This window comes from Lathamus discolor, chromosome Z, assembly GCF_037157495.1.
Source record: "Lathamus discolor isolate bLatDis1 chromosome Z, bLatDis1.hap1, whole genome shotgun sequence".
Classification (NCBI taxonomy): domain Eukaryota; kingdom Metazoa; phylum Chordata; class Aves; order Psittaciformes; family Psittacidae; genus Lathamus; species Lathamus discolor.
In genome coordinates, this window is record NC_088909.1 from 20,729,740 (window position 1) to 20,752,436 (window position 22,697).

The 22,697-nt window shown below is 41.9% G+C and overlaps 1 protein-coding gene across 3 annotated transcripts in view; it reads right to left on the reverse strand.

The window, feature by feature from the left end:
- Nucleotides 1-22,697, reverse strand: part of AMFR (autocrine motility factor receptor) — a 35,139-nt gene that overhangs the window by 11,898 nt on the left and 544 nt on the right. For all 3 annotated transcript variants that reach the window (XM_065662368.1, XM_065662367.1, XM_065662366.1), the window contains exons 2-11: nucleotides 21,440-21,532; nucleotides 18,390-18,554; nucleotides 16,568-16,720; nucleotides 11,703-11,743; nucleotides 10,785-10,917; nucleotides 10,016-10,149; nucleotides 8,347-8,457; nucleotides 4,749-4,939; nucleotides 2,852-2,955; nucleotides 864-998 (exon numbers count right to left, since the gene is read on the reverse strand). In XM_065662368.1, the coding sequence (XP_065518440.1) occupies nucleotides 864-998; nucleotides 2,852-2,955; nucleotides 4,749-4,939; nucleotides 8,347-8,457; nucleotides 10,016-10,149; nucleotides 10,785-10,917; nucleotides 11,703-11,743; nucleotides 16,568-16,720; nucleotides 18,390-18,554; nucleotides 21,440-21,532 (1,260 nt within the window). The remainder of the gene's footprint in view (nucleotides 1-863; nucleotides 999-2,851; nucleotides 2,956-4,748; nucleotides 4,940-8,346; nucleotides 8,458-10,015; nucleotides 10,150-10,784; nucleotides 10,918-11,702; nucleotides 11,744-16,567; nucleotides 16,721-18,389; nucleotides 18,555-21,439; nucleotides 21,533-22,697) is intronic.

Genomic DNA, 22,697 nt, shown 5'->3' on the forward strand with positions numbered 1-22,697 from the left:
GGAAAGGTAAAGGTAAGAAAACTTGTGGGTTGAGATGAGAACAGTTTAGTAATCAAACTAAAACAGTTTAATAATTTAAATAAAATATAATAATGATAATAAATTGTATTAAATTGTTATATAAAAAAAAGAGAGAAATAACACCCAAGGAAACCAAGCAATGCAAATGAAAAACAACTGCTCCCCACCCTCTGACCGATGCACAGCCAGTTCCTCAGCAGCAGCCTCCAGCAAGCCTTCCCCCTAGTTTATACACTGAGCATGACTTCATATGGCATGGAATATCTCTTGTGTCAGCTGGGATCAGGTGTTGCAGCTGTGTCCCCTCCTACCCTCTTGTGCCACTCACCCACACCCTCCTCACTGGCAAGGCAACCCAAGAAGTTGAACAGTCCTTGACTGAGCATAAGCACTAAGCAGTAACAGAAACATCAATGTGTTACCAACATGATTCCCATCCTAAATCAAAACCACAGCACTTTACCAACTACTAAGAAAAAAATTAACTCTGCGCCATCCTAATTCTAACCTAAGAGCCATCCTAATACATCAAAAGGCCTTCTCCTAATGGCCACAGCAAGGAACAGATGTGTATACCTCAGTCACACACCACTGAGATTCCAACTGAGTCAGATGTTGCAAACATAGAAATAGGACATACACTAGACTGCCAAAACTAGTTTGGTGCTTCTGACTGCAACATCTTCCTAGAGGTAAAATCTGAATAGCAATACCACATTAAGCTAAGCTGGATTCACCAGCACTTCTGGTGAATCTTACCTCATTCCCCTCACTCATTATTAACAAGCTTAGTTCTGCGATAAGCAATGAAGTTATTGTAGGTGCAAGGTCATACAACTTACCTGTGTGGGGAAAGGTACCTGGATGCGCCCTTCTAGGATGTTGTCAGTGGTGATCTCTACTGAACGAGTTAGCTGCAGATCCTGTAGAATTACATGATAAGGAACCTGAGGGAACATCTCCTGAATCTGATGGGCCTGGAGAAAGCAAGGTTTATACAGTCAGGACCAGCGGTAAACAAAAGTTAGCTGGTAAGTATCCCAACAGAAAGATAGCCAAGAAAACACCCAGCTCAAAGATACTGTTTATGATATGGTAACCCACACAAGAGAAAAAAAAAAAAACATGCTGGCACTGACTTACAGGTCAATAATAACTCTAACAATGCCCACAGCAAAACTGCAAATCCATGAGACACATGATCCTAAAAATTTAGATTCTTTAACAGTGTTGTAAATGCAAAATGGTTTCAAAAGCTTCCTAACCCTCTGACAGCCTTTTTAATAAAGATATATACAAAATTCACAAGAGTGACTGAAAATTAGATCAACACACAAAAAAAAAATAAATAATATTTTCCTTTGTCATAGATGGATTCCAAAATGGTACTGGTAAGGACAAGTGGAATATGTTTTAAAAACCTATTATATATTTTAAAAACCTAAACTAGTTTAACAGGATCTGAAAGCTCAAGTAAACTCAACTGAGTTGTCAGAGAACTATTATTATTGAATTTCAAGTTACTTAAATAATACCAAAATTAAATAGGTAAAAGGGGAAGAGAGATATTTAAACAATAAGGGTGGAAGGAATTTTCAGAGCAAAGCAAAAATTATGCATCAGCTGACAGTGAGTTTAAACACAAGCAACCACAGCAAACCTAACCGTCCACTGTACCAGCTTCTGACCAAAACAACTGATTTAGCATTTCAGCCTCTGGCTTTTCCCACCAAATACTTCCCTAGTTTTCATTCAGTAACACAAACGAGAGTTTCACTTATTTTCTATTAAAAATGTGTAACATTTTAATAGTTTGCTAACCTGGGCCTTTCCTTTAAAGAGGGCATTTTAATATAAGTTTCTACTGTACTTTTAATAATACACAATGCTAATAAATCATTACTCATCTCTGACAAAAAAACATTTGTGTCACTGTGTCCACTAAAAGGAAAACGAAACTGACCTTAGATGGAGAGCTCCTGCATACTCATCTAGTAAATCATCTGCCAACATCTTACTGCTCCCTGCCCACCCTGCCTCAAACCCCCTATGAACTGTGGCCTTATCCTCTTGAGGATTCAACAGTGATGAAGGCTACACGAGATATCTCACATTCAGAGATTTACTTTTCTGAAATACTTCACTGAACATTTATTAACATGCTATAGTACACATTAGTTTTAAGAACTCAAAGGAAACAGCACTTCTCAAACTAAATGAACCAAAAGCGTTTCATGAGGCGATACCCTTCTCTTTTTGCACTACATTAGAGTATGAAGTAAACAAACATGGGATTTGACACTTGACACTCCTGTCATCATCATGAACCAGCAAGAGTTGGCTGTGCAGAGAGATCTCCATCTCACACTGACAAGACATTCAAACAGAAACGGCTATCTTGGAGCTCAGTGCTATTAAAAATAAATACAAAAAACATCAAAAGCTATAGACCAGGTCTGATTAGTTACCACTTGACTAACAGCTAAATCCTGTGGTTACAGACTCACACCCTTTCGAGTGAAATACTGAAAAAAAAGCTAAAGTTGCACTAGGCAAGTTGAGGAAAAACAGTCTACCTATAAAGTACAAGTAATTTTTCTCCCGCATTTACCTACCTCCAGACCTGTTCCTTTATATTTGCACATTCAACACAAAATACAGCCCTAACCTCACTAAAATACAGCTTCTCTCACACAAAACCTCCAAGCTTTCATGTAGTATCGAAACACTGTTTTGACTTCTTTCCCCTTTTGTTCTCCATCTACATGCACCCCTTCCCTCCCCAACACAAACAGGAAGGCTGAGGTACAAACCAGTGAAGCATTCTTACCATAGCATTGAGCTGGGAGTTGCTGGCTTGTGTGATACCAAGGATGTTGGTTGTGTGCATCACTTCTACTGAAAAACTGGGCAGCCAGCTGGCAATTCGAGAGCCTAAGAAGAAAAAATCACCCAGAAAGTCAAGCAAGAATCTGTGGTTCTCAGCAGGCAAAGTTTTTCTACGTGTATGTGACGTAAGTCTTCATATTTCCACAAGGTAGATGAGGTAAGTTCTGCAGTGCAATCTGTCCCTAAGGTCTCCCAAACATGGAGAGCCATTGAGTTACTGATTCACTGGAGTAAACCAGTAACTGCCAATGCTCTCTTCAAACACATGTCATAACGGCTTACCAATCTGAGGGACAGAAGAGGATCAAGGAAACAACACATCCTTCTTTTCTTGTTTTAAAGTTTCCATTAAAGGGAAAAATCAAACAAAACAGAGCCAAATTCAGTTCTGAATTAGTAACTCCAATAATGTTACTGAAAAAAGGACAGCTTCTAAACAGGCTGAATCTCGTTCCAAAATGGGCCTGCTACACATGGCTGGTGTCACTGAGAAAATGTCACTACAAAGGGACACAGCAACTCAACAAAAAGTGACTGCTGTAATTGTGTGCTTAGGCTCAACAGAGCAGGGCACGGGGCTGGCTCCCTCCTCCTTCTGCATTTCCATTTAAGTAACACAGGGTTTGCTCTGTGACACTTTTCCTATCTCCACAGTAATTTTGGAGGTCTCCAAGTCACAGAAGAGCACTGGGGAGGACAGCTATCAAAAGAGTGGTAGCCTAAATTTAAATGTCCTTTGGAGACCTAAAGCACCCCAAAAGTGGGAGCCATGCAAGAAGCAATCTGCCAGCCTCAGCACACCTAGAAGTGTCTGTCCCTTCTCTGTCCATTATTGTCCTCCCACATTCTTCAAAAATTGCAAAACCAGCACAGCTGAAGAAGGGGTCACTGTGTAAGTTTGCAGCATCACAGCAACACAGAATCATAGAATCCTTGAATGACTTAGGTCAGAAGGGACTTTTAAGCTCATCCAGCTCCACCCCCCTGCCACAGGCAGGGACAGCAGAGGGGGTCTTCCCAGAGCACAATAGAGGGGGAGAATCCCCACTCTCAACTTGCTGCTCATGGTGGGGGGGGGGGGGGGGGGGGAGAGGTGTTGGGGCGGGGTCTGGGCTGCAAGTGCATACATGGGGACCTTCTCATCAGCCAATACCTCAAAGTCCTCCTCAGATCTGCTTTCAATCCAGTCTCTGCTCAGCCTGTGTTTGTGCTTGGAATTGCCCCAACCCAGGTACAGGACCTTGCACTTGTGCCCTGTTGAACTTCATGAGGTATGCTTTTGGGAGCACTTACAATACACCACTGAAAAAAAATCTGTTCTAGCTACATGATTCCTTCTAAGAATAAGCTTCTGCACCTAACCAAGCATTGCAAGTTTCGTTCAGATTGAGTGGGAAATGGACTTTTGACAACCTCCCATTTAGCTAGGGGACAAGGGAAAGATCAGCTTTAAGACTGCACCACAGAGTTTTTTTCCCTCTTTGACTCCACTGATTAACTGCCACCTGTTAACAAAATAAGACACATGAGTTTCCCATGCTGCTCATTAACATGACAGGCAATGCATAAATGCCAGTATTAAAGCTGCTAACCACAATAAATCAAGAAAAAAAGAGCATTTGTACAAAATCTTTCAACAAGTCTTTGCAGCTCTGGACAGCCTCAGATTTAAGTATCTGAGCTCTTGCAAAAGAACTGTAAGAAACATATACATATCTGACAAATGCAAGCAGAAGCATGGTTTGAGTTTCAATTGAACCATGGACAGAATGACCTTCTACAGAAGGCTGTTCCCTTCACCTATTTGCAGCACCACATGTCAAATCTGCTTAGCTCACCATCAAAGTGGAAGAAGTGATTGTGCTGGTTCAAGCGCGGTCTGCCTTCTGCTACTGCCACAGGGCCCAAGTTCTCATTCATATTTTCCCTTTGGTGATCCTCCCTCACATGATGGCTGTCAGTGATATTAAGAGACATTCTGCAGGTGGGGCAAGATGTATCTTGTTCCAGCCAGGACCGCAGGCACGAGCTGACAGGAAAACAGTAATAATACGAAGAGCTTGCAGCATTTTTCCAAGACACCAGTATCACAAGTACATCAAGCAGCTGTAGCAGATTCTGTGCAGAACATCAGCATACAGACTGCTCAGATATAATTTGTGAGGTACACTTGATGAGCCCCTGATGGCTCTGGCATAGGTTTCTCATTTCTTTCAGCTGAAAACATGCAATTGTTCACTTCTTATAAGCAAGCATGCAGATTTATTAACAAACAAATTTATTAGCTCAGAACAAGCAAGTTTTGCCTGGAAAGGGAACCAAAGCTTTTTTCTCACCATCTCCAACCGAAAAAGGACAAAATCCAACTGGACAAATATTTAATATACACTAACACATTTTCATAGCAGTTCTCACAGTGTGATCTGGCAATGGCACCCCCAAAGTTTTTCTAAAATCTTTTCAACACTATCAATACCCAAATCACCACCAAAGTAAGTACCACCCTGGTAACTCTCAGATTTATTAATACTAATGAGTGCTGTGCCATTACAATGCTTACTTAATTCTGAACATTTGCTGTCTTGCAGAAAGTGAGATGGATTTGAAATGCAGGTTTAAACACTCAGAGCTGTGCCTACTTTTTGATTCACACTGATATGACCAAATTGTGGTATCTGTTGGCAAGTTAAACCTAATTTTCAGTATGGAAGTACTGAATTTCACAGAACTGATCTCCTTATTACAACACATACTTCCCACTCGCAGGGTAGGTTTTGTTCCAGCAGAAGGTCCCAAAACAGTTTAGAAAGGTGTAGAATCCCAGACTGGTTTGGGTTGGAAGGGACCTTAATGCTCATCCAGTTCCAACTCCTGCTACGGGCAGGGACACCTTCCACCAGACCAGGCTGCTCCAAGCCCCGTCCAAGCTGGCCTTGAACGCTGCCAGGGATGGGGCAGCCACAGCTTCTCTGGGCAACCTGTGCCAGGGCCTCAGCACCCTCACAGGGAAGAACTTCCTAATGTCTAATCTAAAGCTACCCTCTTTCACTTTAAAACCATTCCCCGTTTTCCTGTCATTACATGCCCTTGTAAAAAAAGTCCCTCTCCAGATGTCTTTTAGAATCACAGGCTACTCTGGGTTGGAAGGGACCTTCAAAGCTTATCTAGTCCAACCCCGCTGCAATGAGCAGGGACATCTTGAACTAGATGAGGTTGTCCAGAACTACATCCAGCCTAGCCTTGAAGATATGCAAAAAGGTCAAATAAACTTGTAGCCTGCCCCTGAAGATAAGCAACAAGGTCAAATAAATTTGTTTCCCAAATTGTGTATTTCCAAATAAAGGCACAGATTGCGGGTTTAGGCTAACAGAGCAAGGAAAAAGTCCTAATTGCAGGACTATTGCAAATTGAAAGATACAAACAGTCCGCACAGCTCCTGAAGCTGTAGCCTATAAACACACTGCCAAAGTGTCCTCCATTGTATTTACATGGAGGGATATGCAGTGTTCAGAAATTACAACAATGGGTTTCCCAGAACCAAACCACTACAGTAAAAACCTATCACCTTGGTCAGCAGCACAGCCAGCACATTAGCACTGCCGATGCTGTCCAACTTCATCTCCAACACCACAACAAAATCACACACAACAAAATCACAGCAAAGTCAAACTTCTGCCAGAGTTGTACTCAAAAGGTCATCTGTGAAACACGGAGTGACACAAGCTACCACCAGGCTGGTGCCCCTCAACAGCTCAACCACCGAGATGCTGGAAGGGGCACAGACCCCTATCAGGCTGCATCAGCACCAAGCCCTCAATGCTTGCAGTAAACCAGCCGTGGTTATGCCCATTTTGTGCCACACAGGCAGAAGGGCTTGCTTGCCTGAGGCCTCTCAGTAGGATGACTAACAACAGGTCAAGGATGGCAACACCCCAGAGCAACAACTCTTTCGAAATTGACTGCTTCCTAAAGGATAAAGGAAAGAGTTTTAACACAGCCTAAGATATTCAGACACCTATTCCCATTAAAATTCCTTAAAACTAAGGCACAGAATTGATCACAGCAATGTGAATTTTCCCTACCATCTTCTCTTCTACACCAAATAAATGGCCATGAAAAAGCATGCCATGTAATTAAGCCTGTTGGCAAAATCACCAGGTTTTTATGAGGTGAGAAACCATTCTTAGGTTGTAAATAAGCTGTTAATTGCATCTGGTTTTATATGCACATATAAGTCATCCACTGTAACAGGTTCCCTCCCTAAATGCACAAAGGATGTAAGTGTAACTCAGCTTCAGAAAAAAAATACAGAAGGATCCTTTTAGGTACAGAGGAAACAATCCTGAAGAGAAGACCTTGGGCTTCTCAAGTGCTCAGTAGGTGATGAGATGTTCATATGATTCAGCAGCACTGGAATAGGAGTCTGCTACAGAGGCACATCATCTCATTAGAGGCTTCTTGGAACACATATAAATATTTATGGCAAGGGTTGTCACAAATGACAACAAATTAGCACACGGATTACAACCTCTGGTTTGACAGTTATCAGAAAAGTAAAATGTCATTTGCAGAAAGTAACTTGCTTATATAGTGGAACACGGACAATCTAATGGCCCGTGCATGTTAATCACATGGAACTTCAGGAATTCCTGATTCAATCCCTGTATCTCCTTTCATGTTTAACCACAAGTATGAATATGTAAACACAGCTACAGAAGGTCTAAGGAAAGAACATCTACCACAGCACACTGTCTCCACAAGCAACTGCTACCATTCACTACCTGCTGTGTAAGACACAGTATGTAGAGAGATCCTTTGGCCAAAAGCCTTTCAGTTCCAACTAACAGCTGCTTATGGGCCTCTACCACTAATTTGGTCACTCTCTTTTACAGCCCAGATGGACTCATCACCCTATGAAATCATTTAATCAGACCTGGCCTTCAAAACTGTCCTTGGGGCCTCATCAGCATGCAAGCACCACATTAATATAAAAATATTTCCTGTTCTCTTTTTAAAGCTGAAAGTATCTGAAAGTTAGCTGAGGATCTAACTCCACTCTTCCTTCCTCACCCAAAAATCAACACATCCTCATGGAATAGCTGATGAGTAGGATAAAGGAAGGGCAAAAATATGTGCTTTACCAAGCAGTTACACAGCAAGGCAGGATACAGACTTGTAACTCGGATACCATAACTCAGCACTACCTCCCATTAGTTGACAAGATGCATACTCTTAGTCTGGGGGGGGGAAAGAATGCATCAGGTGAAACAACTCAAACATGGAAACAATTGATGGGAACATGACTCCGTGCTTTGTTATTAGAAGCAGAACAAGATGACCCAGGCAGTAAGCACACACAGCTCTGACGATGGTTCATTACTTGTCATCCTGCTGTAACTTTCAGACATGCCCATAGCTCCAGCCCCAGAAACATACTTGTGGAAGAAGTGCCCGCAAGGCAGTTTGCGTGCAGACTGCATGGAGTCCCAGCAAATGGCACAGTCATCATTATTGGCTGCTAGCTCCTCCGGTGTTGCAACTGCAAACCTACAAAGAAAAAGGGAGAGACAAATGTAATGAGTACACCAGCTCAGCATGGCCTCCTGTATAAGGATCCCACACTGAGAAAGCCTTATCGTCCATGCTAACTTTTCTGACACTTTGTTTTTTTTTTGGCACAGCCCACACATCCCAAGTGCAAAAAGCTTTTACTTAGTATCTTCCAAGACCTATGATGAGGTTGAGAACCTCAAGATTTGGCTTATGTCATTTTTCTAAATGAGCTTTAACAGCCGTACCCACTAAGATGTCTTCTTGGGATCAAAAGCATTTATGGTCTGACTAATTTTGGTCTCAGATTTTGCCAACCCTCATTTATCTTTAATCCATTATCTTCTTTTTAAACCACAGCACCACGCAAGCAGCTACTATGTAGCAACCAAACACAGAAAATAGAGAGATGAACTGTGTAACAACATTTCACAGTACTGCTGGTGTGGAATATACCCGAAGAACAACTACAGAAAGGCAGCGAGCTTGCTGCGGTTGGCAGGTGCAAGAGGAAGCTAGAATGTGGTTCTTCCAGAAAAATGAGAATGACAGAAACATGTCAAGTCACTCAGACAAGAAGTCTGAGGCACATGCAACTCAAAACAGGTTTGTGAGCTCCTTAAAGGGGTTTAGCGGCTGCATCTTACTGAAAAGAGATGAAGCGTGGTGGATGAACTTTATTATGCAGCTCTTAACCTGGTATTACAGACACTAAATGACATCTCACAAAAAAAAACCAACAAAAAAAAACCACCTTATGAATTTCTGGATAAGTCAGACTTCTTTCTCCATTTGGACTACAGCAGAAGGCATCAGAACTAGTCAAACCCACTGAAGTCCACAAGGAAAATGGTACAGCAATGTACAGAAAGAGCAAAACTGCCTGCTGTTCTTGAAGTCATTAAAGCCATGGCTGAGTTATGGAAAACATGGGATCAGAGATGTAGACGTACCTGGCACAAAACTAGGTTTTAGCAGGCCTCTCAGTTCCTCTACATGGCCTCACTACAGGGTTATGGACTAAAGTAATCTCAGAGTACTCTCAGCACCCCTACAAGTACAGAGCCTTTCAGAGTTGGCTTCAGGTTTAATAAATATATACCTAAAGCCAAAAGCAGACTGGAATTAATATTTTGATTCCAATTTCTGAATAGTATGGCCTAATGAAATTAAAAGCATTTATTTCTATCACAGCCAAACCAATATCTGACAACTAAACCAAGCAGAATTCTGTAGAGCTTATGTATACTATCCTGGTGGGGTGACAAGAGAATGAAGGAGAGAAAAGCTGGTCTGGAGAGTTCACATGTTGTCAGTAATAGTTTATCAGTAATACTGCTATTATAAAGTCAATCTGTTAAAACCAGAAAGTGTGTCCCCAGTAACAAATAAAATGGGTAAAAACACACTCTAAGTATAAAGACTTCAGTGCTGGATTTGCAAGATTGCATCTCTCCAGCTTATACTGTCATCATGTATGAAAGGAACCTAAAGGAATCCCAACTTCTTCATCAGACTCCTCTCTCCAAGATCCCAGGGCAAATAAAAGGCTCACCTAGCTTCCATATTTCCCACTACACGAAGGTAGTTCTTATGCCGCCGTATTCTTCGCTGAACCTCGTGAAACAGGTAGCGTAGCTGCATGAAAATCACGAGGCTCGCCATTGACAACCAAATATTACCAAACAGCTTCAGGAAAAAACAGAAAGGTGATTAGAAACTACCACAAGGAATTGCACCAGGTCTTACAAGGAACAGAAACTGAGAAACCAGCATTGAAGAATTTTTCTTTCACTGAGACATTCAGATTAACCACACACAGTCAGGCTGGACAGGGCTTGGAGCAACCTGGTCTACTAGAAGGTGTCCCGGCCCATGGCAAGGGGTCAAAACTGGATGAGCTTTAAGGTCTCTTCCAACCCAAATCAGGTGAGGATTCTATGTTCACAGGTATTACCACTCCATCTTCAGATACAACTTAAACAGCACAGCATTTATAATAAGAATAAACTGTATTTGGTCCTGTGCAACTTTATGTCCCCTGCTGCCAATGAAAATAAGTCAGGCTGGTATTACTTAATAACAAAGCTAATTAAACACCTATTAAACAGGTTATTATACAGTAGTTAATACTCCATAACAAACTTATTTGTAAGTACTCCAATTACACAAGAGTAAAGACTGTCAGAAACCACCCCTATTCATTTTCCTCTTTATTTAAATAAAATAAGAAAAGCAAGAAAAAATACATAAAATACATACACCCAGTACCCTTTATTTTAAGGCCAGTCTATGTTCTCAACCTTACATCCAGTATTTCATACCAGCATATGAATGTGATGCATCAAGTCCAGTGAAAGCAAGGTGAGCTCCATGACAAAATCAGTGTAGTAGACATAAGTGCCTTTGCCCTCCCACATTCCTTCATGGCTGAGATCCCAGAGGTGAATTACGTATCTGTAAAAGCATAGAAATTAACATTATTCTGTCTTTTTGTAAACCTCTAGCATTCAAACCATTTTCCCCATCTTACAAACAGTTTTTGGATATGGCTTCTTTGCCCCTCCTGAGCCCAGTGCCCACACTTTTTACATTCCTTGGGGACTTTTCTTCAATGTTACTGTTTCAAACAGCAACATTTTAAAAAGACCAAAAGCAATCAATCAATGCTCAGCCCACTCTGCATTACAGATACCACCAGCTGACTAAGATGTTGCATTTGCTAAAAATTTCTTCATGTACCAAAAAAGGGATTTTAGTAACTACAGACCCACGCTTTTCAGTACATGAGATGTTTCCCAGGTGAAGCATTACAGTTTGGTGACAGGCCCAAAATGCCAGCAGTGACCCGGACCAAGAGTTTCTGCTCTACATGTCACATCCTACATCTGCACATACACGTGCATTACAGATACACAGGCATGCTACTCTTCCAAAGCAGAAGTTGCAGCAGTTGTAGTACTTGTACATTCCGGTAGGATGACATCAAGTAACATGTATTAACCCTCATACAGTAGCACCAATCCATTTTAATCCATGCCTCGAGCTATTAGCACCCACTAAAGCTATCCATGCATTGCAGAATTCATGCTTAAAAATAGCACAGGCTAAAGTTAACTACCTTTGCCCACTGCCAAATATGCTTTTGCAATTTAACAAGGTAATTACATACACCTCTTAGATCAACATGCGATAGTCACCACCTTCTTCAACAACCATCCTGCAAAACATGAGCTACTCACCGTAAAATCACATGAGTGGTTCTAACTGTCACAAGCAGAGACTGCAAAAGAGGAGAAAAAGGAAATAAAAGATAACATTGACATTCCAGCAGGGATAGTGGTCCAGAGGCAGGCACTAAAAGACTAAAATGCATTTATTGGAGCATACAGTCAACACAGACAACTGTGTGCACAGTACGCCTGTAACAAACATGAAGCTTATAAATAAATATGCAAGAAATTGTTCTGGGGTACACAATGCTCTCAGAGTATTAGCATTCACTGCTGTTGAGTCTCTTCCCCCACCCTCCACCCCCCACTACATAGGATGTATTATCTTTTTCAGTTCTTACCACTCAATGAGTGTCAAGACCACAATCTCTCTTGACCAATGCTCAAGAAAAATTTGAAGAATCAAATAGTAGCAGGAATTTGAGGAAGAACCACAGAAGCACTTTCAAATTATTTCCCCCCTTGGCTGAGATGTGAAGGCTGCAAAAGTAACTTCTGCCTTTAATCGTGCTTACCTCTCTAGCCTAAGTACAGAGAAAAAAGTCTATCAGAACTGGTTCCAGAATACCTAATCACATTTCCATGGCTCTTATCACCTAAGAAACACCTCTCTAACCCATCAGGCCCACAGTGCCCCATACCCTCACTGTATCCTCTCAGTGAAAGAAAATGGAACAGGACAAACCCTTCAGAGCCTGCCCTGTAGTTAGCAGGAGTCAAATGACACCAAGATGCAGGGGACTTAGAACGAGCAACTGAAACCATTTCTGCAAAACTGGTCTGATGGCATGCTTTCAGCACAAGTATTAAAAACAAGTATGGAAGAACTATCAAAACCACAAACTTCCCAATATAGCAATAAAGCAGTTGGTTTGGGTGGGTTTTTTTTTTCCATTTGTAAAAAGCACAAAATGCTTCCATATGTATTTAACACCTAGTAATATCCAACATACCTGCCAAATGTCTACTAATTACCTTTAAAGTAAGTATTCCTATGACTATTTACTAGCGCCATCTTTTATCCATAGCAGGGCTTCAGGATAAGATGTTCACATCACTCAAGTAACACAAAAAAACACATCAAGAAGGTAACAGCAAGTTACCTAGCATGGTGTGCTGTTCTCATTACAAACATCTTCTACAAAAAAAGTTAAATAAGCACACTAGCTGCTCCTGCAAGACAGATTCCGAGACCCTATTCTGCCTCCTGTTCCCCTGCATGTGGGTACAATACTACACCTTACTCAAACAAGGTCTTTGGCTATAGGGAAACATTGGACAGACCACAGAGAACAAGTAAATACTTGTAAATTCTAAACATGCAAGTGGTGAAACAGAATGATTACCTGAGCTGCTTGATGGATATGCCACTGAGCATAAATCTGTGTCAAATCCAGTACCAGTGGCATAAGGTCTCCAACAAGGAAGACATCTATCAGGCAGAAACCTGAAGAGTCTAGTCTTTGCAACTATTGAGAAGTTAGTATTTCCAAGACATGATTTACTCTGGTTAGTGCTGAGGCAGAAGTAGCATCAAAATTAAAAGGACGAGCTAGTGCAGTTTGCATCAAGGCCCTGGTCTCTGGTTCCTCCACTGTTTCCAGAAACGCGTTTCAGCGTTCTGACATGAGAAATGCTTGGCAGGAAGTAGAACACTGCCTCTCAAGTTACACAACTCCACAATCTGAGGTTCTAAATGTACAGCAGGCCATTTTCAGTACCAACACTTCAAGAGCTCTTGCTCTGCTCAGAACGAACCGCTTATTCCCCATGGACTCTGTGATACTGGCAGATACCAGTCACGTAGATTAGCACACAACTGGAAGGCACTCAAATCTAGGGATAATGGATGCAGCATGAGAAGCCTTGCAAGAAAATATCTGCAAGGTACAATTCTAAGATTTGAATATCACTATCATCATACGGCCTGGACTGAGATGTATAAAACGGGACCAGAGGATGGCTACTACAGGAATGGAGTAATTCCTTCTTACAATAATAAAGGTACAGAGACAGACTGGACATTACTTGCTATACTGTAATTCTCAAATACCACAAAGCAAGACAAAAAAGCTCAATGTACAGCCAGAAAGACTGTCCCTATTCAATCTCCCTTGAGCATTTGAGCATTTCTTTCCTTTGCAGGAAGGAAAATACTGACAAACAACCCAGAACAAGGGAACAATCCAGAACACGGGAAGCCTAACTAAAACCACAAGAAAATACTGACAAACAATCCAGAACAAGGGAACAATCCAGAACAAGGGAAGCCTAACTAAAAACACAAGAAAAACATCTATATTGCTTTATTGAAAACCCTGAAGCATCGAACTAAACCAATGGCTGCAGAGTCATGAGAGAGATGAACAGCTTAATGTAACTTAAATGTAATTAAATACACACTAATGGAATACACTTGGCAGGGCCCCTCTTGAACAGTATCACACAAGCTACCACCAGGAAAACATTTTAGTTTGAAAGATTTAATGCCTTCTGCCGTGAGCTTGAGGACTGCCATGAGGTGTCTCTGCTAGTACCTCTACAGAGAGAAGCCTAAATGTTTTATTCCACTTATATCACTGCTGGGTATTAAAATCAAATAAACTACTCACAGTTGCCCAATCCAGATGAGGCATATCTAAAATGTTAATGAAAGGGCAAGATGAAATGAGGAAAAATTAAACCAAATAGAGTTTTTTAGCTTGGAAGGAAAGTCAGAAGAGCAACAGGAGAAGGTCTATAAAATCACAAATGGTATGAAGAAGAGTAAACAGGGAATGATTCTTTGCAGTTTTTCACCATAAATGTATCAGATGACAGCTAAGGATATTATCAGACAGGAGATTCAGAACAACTAAAAGAGCTCTTTTGTGTACACAAAGCTGAGTTAAATGTGGAATTTGTTGCCCTTGGATATTGTGATGGCCAAAGTATAAATGAGTTCAATAAACAATCAGACAAGTTTCCACAGTCCACCTGAGGCTATCAAACCCAACAGGCTTGCACAACCCTCAGCTCAGGAGCATCCTCAAACACCAATTGCTGCAAACAAGGGTGGGAGACTACTTCCTACCCCCTCCCCACAAACCTCTGCCGTTTGCCAGCAGCACAGCAGGATGTCTGGATCCATGGTTTAGTCAAGCACCACACACTTTGGCTGACTGAGCCATTCCTTTGTTCATGAGCAGACAGAACAGTTCTCACTGAAATGAATAGCTAGGCCACATCCTGCAACCCAAAACACATACACCACCACAGCACTAACGAGGCAACCCTTGGCTGCTGCAACACTCCCTGATAAACTTACACCAGGCTAACACACAGCCAATGCATCCTTCTCCCACACCAAGATAAGAGACACACCACCACCGAGACCCTACCTATTAGAGACACAAATCTGCAATACCCTTCCACTGTGTAGTTACATATCTGGCCTTGCATATTCTCTTATTTCGCGAAAAGTAAGCTGACATATGAAATAACTGAACTGTGGTGTGACCAGCATATTATCCCACTACCAGGTGACTAACTCCAAGTATGAGCTCAAGATAGGATATGAAAACCAAACCATACATGCTACTTGTTATCTGTACCAAGATGTGCTAACACAACTGACTTGCCATTTATACTGGTTATATATTTGTATATATATACATGTATCAGACAAGAGTGATGGTATACTGAAAAATGCGGGATCTGAGCATGACATGAATGGTATGGAATAACGGGTGGATACTGTCGTGGGTTCAGCAGTAGCAGTCATTTTTCTCCTTCTCAGTAGCTGATGCAGTGCTGTGGTTTTGACTTTCAGCCTGGGAGCAGCACTGATAACACCGATGTTTTTAGCTGCTGCTCAGTAATATTTAGGCTGACCAAGGACTTTCTGAGTCTCATGCTCTACCAGAGAGGAGGGGAAGCCGGGAGGAAGCAGAGACAGGACACCTGACCCAAACTAGCCAAAGAGGTATTCCATACCACAGCACATTATGCCCAGTGTACAAACTGGGGGCAGTTACCCGGAAGGGGTAGATCACTGCTCGGGTAGGGCTGGGTATCGGTCGGTGGGTGGTGAGCAGTTGTATTCCCTTCCCTTGTTATTTCCCTTATCATTATTATTATTGGTGGCAGCAGTAGTGGTTTGTGTTACACCTTAGTTACTGGACTGTTCTTATCTCAACCCGTAGGAGTTACATCCTTTCAGTTCTCCTCCCCATCCCTCCGGGAGGAGCTGGAGGAAGAAGGGGGCAGGGGGCTGAGCGGCTGCGTGGTTCTGAATTACCAGCTGGGCTTAAACCATGACACCTCCGCACTGCTGAAAATTATCCCTTTCTCAGGCAGAGAGCAATAACCCACCATAACATTAGAAACACACTGATATTCACTCCAAAAGACGTATTATTTACTCCCGGATGCCAAAGGCTCAGGAGCGCACAAACACATGTTGCTTGTCTCAGGTGAGACACTACTCTTGGCACAAACATTGTCTCATTCTTTTTGGGGAGAAATTAAACAGGAAATACAACCTCAAAGGAATAGGCTGAGATGAACATTTGCATATTACACTTAAATACACACTCTCCCCCTCCCTAGCAGCCATTTCAACTAACCCTTCTTGCAACGCTCCTGAAGCACAAGTTTTACTCTTTTTTATGTTTGGTTTCAGCATCATCCTGTGGATTTATTCTCTCATTCTCTCCTTCAGACAAAGATTTTTTGAAGGCTTAAACTTGGCAACTACTCCAAAACACAAAAGGGCATCTTCAGAGTTTCTTCCTTGTGAGAAAGTAAAAGAAAACCCACTGCATGCCAAAATACCCTCGCAAAAGGGGTGAAAAGCAAAGCAGAAACCACAACACGTGTGAAGGAAGTCTCACCTCTGCTGCCATGAAAGCCAATGTGTGCATGCCGTGAGAGTAGCCAATAACACCACAGATGAGGGCTAATCCACAGCAGGACAGGAGCATGGCTACGAGCAGGGTCAGGACTCTGATGTGGCTGCTCATGGGTGTGGTAGGAGAAAATGAAAGCTGCAACACAAATATATAAACACAGAACAGATTTAAAGTACTACATCCACCCTGCCTTCTGTAGTCACCTCATCAAACAAGTCCCCATCCAGGAAAATATTTTGCTTTCTAGAATAAAACCAATTTCACGACCTCAACCACACAATGTAGTAATAGATGATGCAGGATAAAGCTAAAACCAGACACCATCCCGAAGTCTCATTCATTTCGCTGTCATTTACAATCACCAGGCTTTTAAAGACAGAAGGGATCATTACAATTATCTGATGCAATGTCTAGATCACCTGTGCAAGAAAACCATAAACTTTTCTCACACAGTAGTTTCTGCATCAAATCTACAGCATCTGCTTAGGATAAATACGCATTTTAGAAAGACACCCAACCTTAATATATAGCCTCTAGTTCTTCCAAAGCTATCTTCTTCTGGAAGAAGGAGACATCTCCTCCAGAAAATTTAACCTGCAGCTACAGACTCCTGGAGAGAATCTGCTGAAAATAGTCGTCTCATTCAATAGCACATATAGTGTATTAATTCTCTCAACTACCTTAACAGTAGGCTATACCTAGGTTGTCAAAATCAAAGACAACCCAAGAGGCAAATTATTTAGGTAGTCCAGTCCTTTATTTTCAGGGCACGAAAGGTAAGAACAGGACAAGGAAATAAGGAGTTGCCCAAAACTTCCCTCTGGTCTGACTGATGAAGTTGATTCACAATGTTTTGTTTTTAAATTGCTTATCTTCCTCCTTTATATCTGGTTTAGCTCCACATCCCCAAGTCTGCAAGGCAGATCACACAAGTACTGTTTGTACAAGTAAAGAATTACAATACATGCTTTGAATGCAGAAGGAATGTAATAAGGATTTTTCCCACATGAGCTTTGTTCTTTCACAGCTTTCCGAACAATACTAAAAATACCAGATGACTGCCTTGTTTGCTTCTGACTCCATTTTCCTAACCCCAAATAATCTAGTTTCAAGCTTAGCGCTTAGCTTCTTGTGAAGGAACAGCCCTTACTGGATATTAATTAAAAAAAAAATAAATTAAATGCAAAGCATTTTCACAGATTCAATTTAGTTCAAACTTCCCTTGCATGACAGAAAAGATGAGGAAAAAATGTACGTCCATTATGTAAGTTTAAAGATGTTACTGTTAACATTCCAGTTCCTTCTTCCTTGCCTAATCTTCAATTTCTGCATCTCTACTGAATTTATACTTGGTATTAACAGAAACTGGGGTGTAGCTTAAGGAGAAAGCTGCACTGTATAAAGACAACATTTGGTAGATGTAAATGAACTTGAAACCTGAGCGCAGGACACATAGAAACAAGCTTCATGGACCAATCCTAGAGGGCTCCAACCTAAGGAAGTTCTGCTGTCAAGATTCTTTCACTAAGGAGAACTATCTCACAGAGTTATGTAATAGTAATTACACGGCACACAGAAGTTGCAATTTATCAAAGGGAGTAAGTATCTTCAGCTCCTTTGTCTCACAGGAAAACTGAAGCAGTACGCCTGAAGTGCACTTTAAAGCTACTGGGAGGTGCACGTGTTCAGAACCGCAGGGTGGGGAAAAGGTCTAAATGATCTGTTTGTAACTGATCAGGAAGCAGTGCCCAAACCAGAAACTAAATTTGCATGTCCCAGAAAACATCCTGCAATCAAAACGTACATATTCAAAGCGATCCTTGCAGAGCTGAACCATAAGATGAAGAAACACGAGTCCAGAGAACCAAAGGCACCACATCACTACTTCTTCCACTGTCTGAACATTCAGCACACCGAAAATGAAGATGAACTTGTAGAAAATGAAATTCCAGAATTTATCCTTGAGATGCTGTAAAGGAAAGACATTTGGTTACTGTAGTGAAAGTACTGACAACCCACATGCTGCATCAGGGGAGGTTTAGACTGGATATTAGGAGAAATTTATTCACAGAAAGGGTGATTAAGTATTGCAACAGGTTTTCCAAGGAAGTGATGGAATCACCATCCCTGGAAGTGTTCAAAAAACACGTAGACGAGACAGCTGGTGACACGGTTTAGTGGTGGACTTGTCAGTCCTGGGTAAAGGTTGGACTTGATGATCTTAAAGGTGTCTTCTAACCTAGATGATTCTATAATTGTAATAGATGGGAACCTAGCTGAGATTTTATTCCCTCTCATGACTGAGAGACATAAAGTATGCTTTTTGTCAGTATATTCAGTAGAGTATATAGGCTTATGTTCATCATGACTGTTTGTCCAAAGGAGGCAGGAAAACATAGGTGTGCAGCTGTTCTATGACCTTCATACTTGGCCGCACTGGGGCGACTGGCCAACGTTCTCAGCGTGGACAACAGTGAGATCATGAGAAACTGCACAGCCTCATGAGTAAACAATTACAGATCTGGCATAAAGCTGGTTATTTTTCTAAGGGTATAAAAGCAGGACCCTCTTATAGCTAAATCCGAAACTTCACCTATGGGTGGACATACTGTGTAGGAAAAAACAAGATGAAAGTAGAATATAAGAATACATTATCAAAAGCCTGCTGCACACACATCTTGAATAGCATTTGCTACCGTTAGCTTAGCACAAACCAAGTCTGATCTCAGTTAAGACATAAGGAAGTTCTTCCCTGTGAGGGTTGTGAGGCACTAGAACAGGTTGCCCAAGGAAATGGTAAATCTCACAGGCACCACAGAAACCAGCTCCCTAAGTGCAAACATCCAGACCCTGATGCTAAGCCTAATGTGTTACGACAAACCAGGATCTGGGCATGTCCTACACATGGGACCCTCAGGAACAGTGCCACCAACACGGATATCCTCACTTACTTACCCACCTAAAACTCCATCTGTGTAAAGCCTCACTGGACAGCACTCTCCAGTGACCAAGAAAACAGCTCTCTAAGTGTGAACATCCACACCCCGACACTAAGCCCAAGGTGCCAGGATAAACCAAGTTTGATCTCAGTTAAAGGAAGAAGTCTTTCCCTGTGAGGGAGATGAGGCACCAGACCAGGCTGCCCAAAGAATCCCTGGCAGTGTTCAAAGCCAGGTTGGACAGAGCCTTGGGCAGCATGGTCTAGTGTGAGGCATCCCTGCCCATAGCAGGGGGTTGGAACTATATGATCTTAAGGTGCTTTCCAACTCAAACCATCCTATAATTCTATGATTCTTCACTCCCAAGCAACACAGCTACCAGACTGTGAACACAAAGTACTCTCTGCTAGGAGAACTGCCACGGTTAGTTATACAAAATGCCCAAATAGCCTAGCACCTTGTTTCCAAGAACGTGTCAAAAGCACAGATGATTAACAGAAGATGACAAAGTCTGTTCTTAAAAAGCACAATGCCTGCAGTGGAGAATGAGACGAATGAGCAATGAAAAAGAACCTATTCCCACGCACATGCAGTATGAAAGAAACAATACGATGGTCTCAAGCCGCAGATAGCAAGCCAGTTTGTTGGGGATAAAAACACTCACAAAATATACTGCTTTGTTAAAGACCATGATGAAATCACCAGGAGTTTAGTTAAGACAGGCCCAGAATTCCTTCACGATGCAGCTGGTTTTGACTTGCCAGTATTAATAACCAGCTTTCCTTTACATGGAACAGAATCATACTCCCACTGCCCAAACACAAATGGATCCACACTGTTCCTGCTTTTCTCTTCACTTTTTAAGAGGGTAAAGAACATCCTTGAAATTATCACTGTTTAAAATTCCACATCCTTGTGGTCAACGGAATCTGGAAAAGTAATCTGTGTTTATGCATAAAACATAAAAACAGTAAACCAAAATGCAGTTTCATAGTGCCTTGTTTTTAATAGACTTCACTCAGAGGTTCTATTTGTGAATAACAAATACAACAGGCCTTGAGAGACCCATGGTTATTAGTGAAACTTTACGTGCCTCAGTTCTGCATGTCAAAAATCATAGCTTGATTTCTCCTGAAGAACTGCATTTACACACTTTTTTTTAAATGAAAATACGTGAACACACTTCAAACCACCGCTACTGCATTTACAGAGAGCAGCTTATGCCTTTGACTTTCCTTTAAAAAAAATACACAGATCCTATTCAAACTGCTGCTCCTACTGTCATCTTTCGCAGGATCCTATTTTTAAAAAACTCGTGGTTTAATGCTGGATTTTTAAAAACATTCTCGCCTAGCCCAAGACAAGACTAAACCACCTGAGTTTTCAGCCCTGCTTAACTCCTTTCTCTGGGCATAAGCCTCCCTACTCCCTCTTAAGCATGAGGGCACATAAAGCATCCACTTGGCATGTGAGAACATAAAGCACTTTTCCAGCATCACAGCACAAAAAAAAAAGTACAAGAGGGAACTCAAAATGCCAGTGCTGATAAATGGCTATGAAACACAGTAGAGAAATGCTGCCAAGTACAAACCAAATAGGGCAAAACCCATGTTATAAGTATTCTGAAATACCGCACTTGCAAGAAATCTGACAAAGTTCGTTAAGGAAGCAGGATTTTCAAGTTGATCATGGGCTTATACAATAGGAACAGTGAAAAAGTTCCCTTCACAGATCAACTGGAAACTTGTGCCTATGGTTATGCTAGCTAACCACATGGTGAGATTTAACTTTATGTGGGCCTAAAATTTGCTCTTCTTATGTACTTTCAGCAATTACATACAGAAATGCACAGACACCATTCACACACCTAGAAATCATGAAACACCACATCCAAGGCAACACACTGCTGCCTTACCTGCCTCTCACTGACACGGAGAGGACCAAACACCATCCACTGGATGAACTTAGCCACCAGCATCAGAAAACAGCAGGCAGTGTTCACTAGTACCTGGAATGAAAGCAATCAGTCAGCAACAAATACTTCTGCCCTATTTAGAAAGAGAGGGAGAGAAGGGGCATGAACAAGTTTAACAAAACCTGCCATTGTTCACAGAACAGTACTGGTTGTCTGTTTTCTGAGGGGGTGAAATTTAAGCCTGGCCAATTCCAAGACACATAGAGTAGCTGATAAGTCACTTAACTTTTTTTTCTAGAAATACTAACATGGTCAGTTTGAGACACTGGTATAGCCAACAAACTAGCTTACCTCTTCACAATAAATTGTTTTGTATAGATTAGCACATTTGGGCACTGAGGAACACGGGGACAAAACTCATAGATCCCCCAGATGCTCATTTTGTTTAACACAGGGCAGGTAAGAAAACTCCAGTGTGAATTTGTTGCTACAGAAAAGAGATACAAGATTCAGACGTTGTCTCGAAGCATTAGAAGCATTACCCATCCTGTGACAAATGTGCTTCAATCCTGCTTGGGACACTGCTTTAAAGCAAAGCAGCAAGGAATAGAATACACAGGCCTAGGAAAACTGCTTCTCACTTCTGACAGACACTCGTAATTAACTTTTGACCTATGCAGAATACTGAAAGGGGGAGGGGAAGATGATGAAGTAGCCTCATCCAGTCATTTCTAAAGGACATACAATAAACCTTTCCAGAGGTCTTAACTGAAAGTCCCAAGACGAAGTTTCAATAGGCTGAATGTTTTTGGTATATTCAAAACCCAGTGCCTCAGCCAAGTAAGCAGGTTGCAATGATGCCCGACTAACATCACCTCTGACTGAGGCAAAGCTCAACAGCAGCAACTCAGCTGGGTTTCTGATATCCATCCCCTTGATGAGCTTTTATTTAAACTACGGAAATCAGTGAGCCACGAAGCATACACCATTGTCAGGTTTGGGTTTAAAGAGCTACAGTATTATGTTCTTTCCTTTTCTTAAATGGTGAGAACGCTTAATCTCACCGGCATGGCTTTAAACGTTGTTTTCAGATCGAGCACCCGGTGGCTGAGGGGACACAGAGCACCTGGGGCAGCGCCCACCGGGCACCCACCGCAGAGAGCTTCACCCCAAACCCGCCCATGCCGAGGGGCAGCCGGCACCAGCACCGGGCTGGGACGCCCGGCTCCGACGCAGCCCCATTACCCAGCCACGGGAG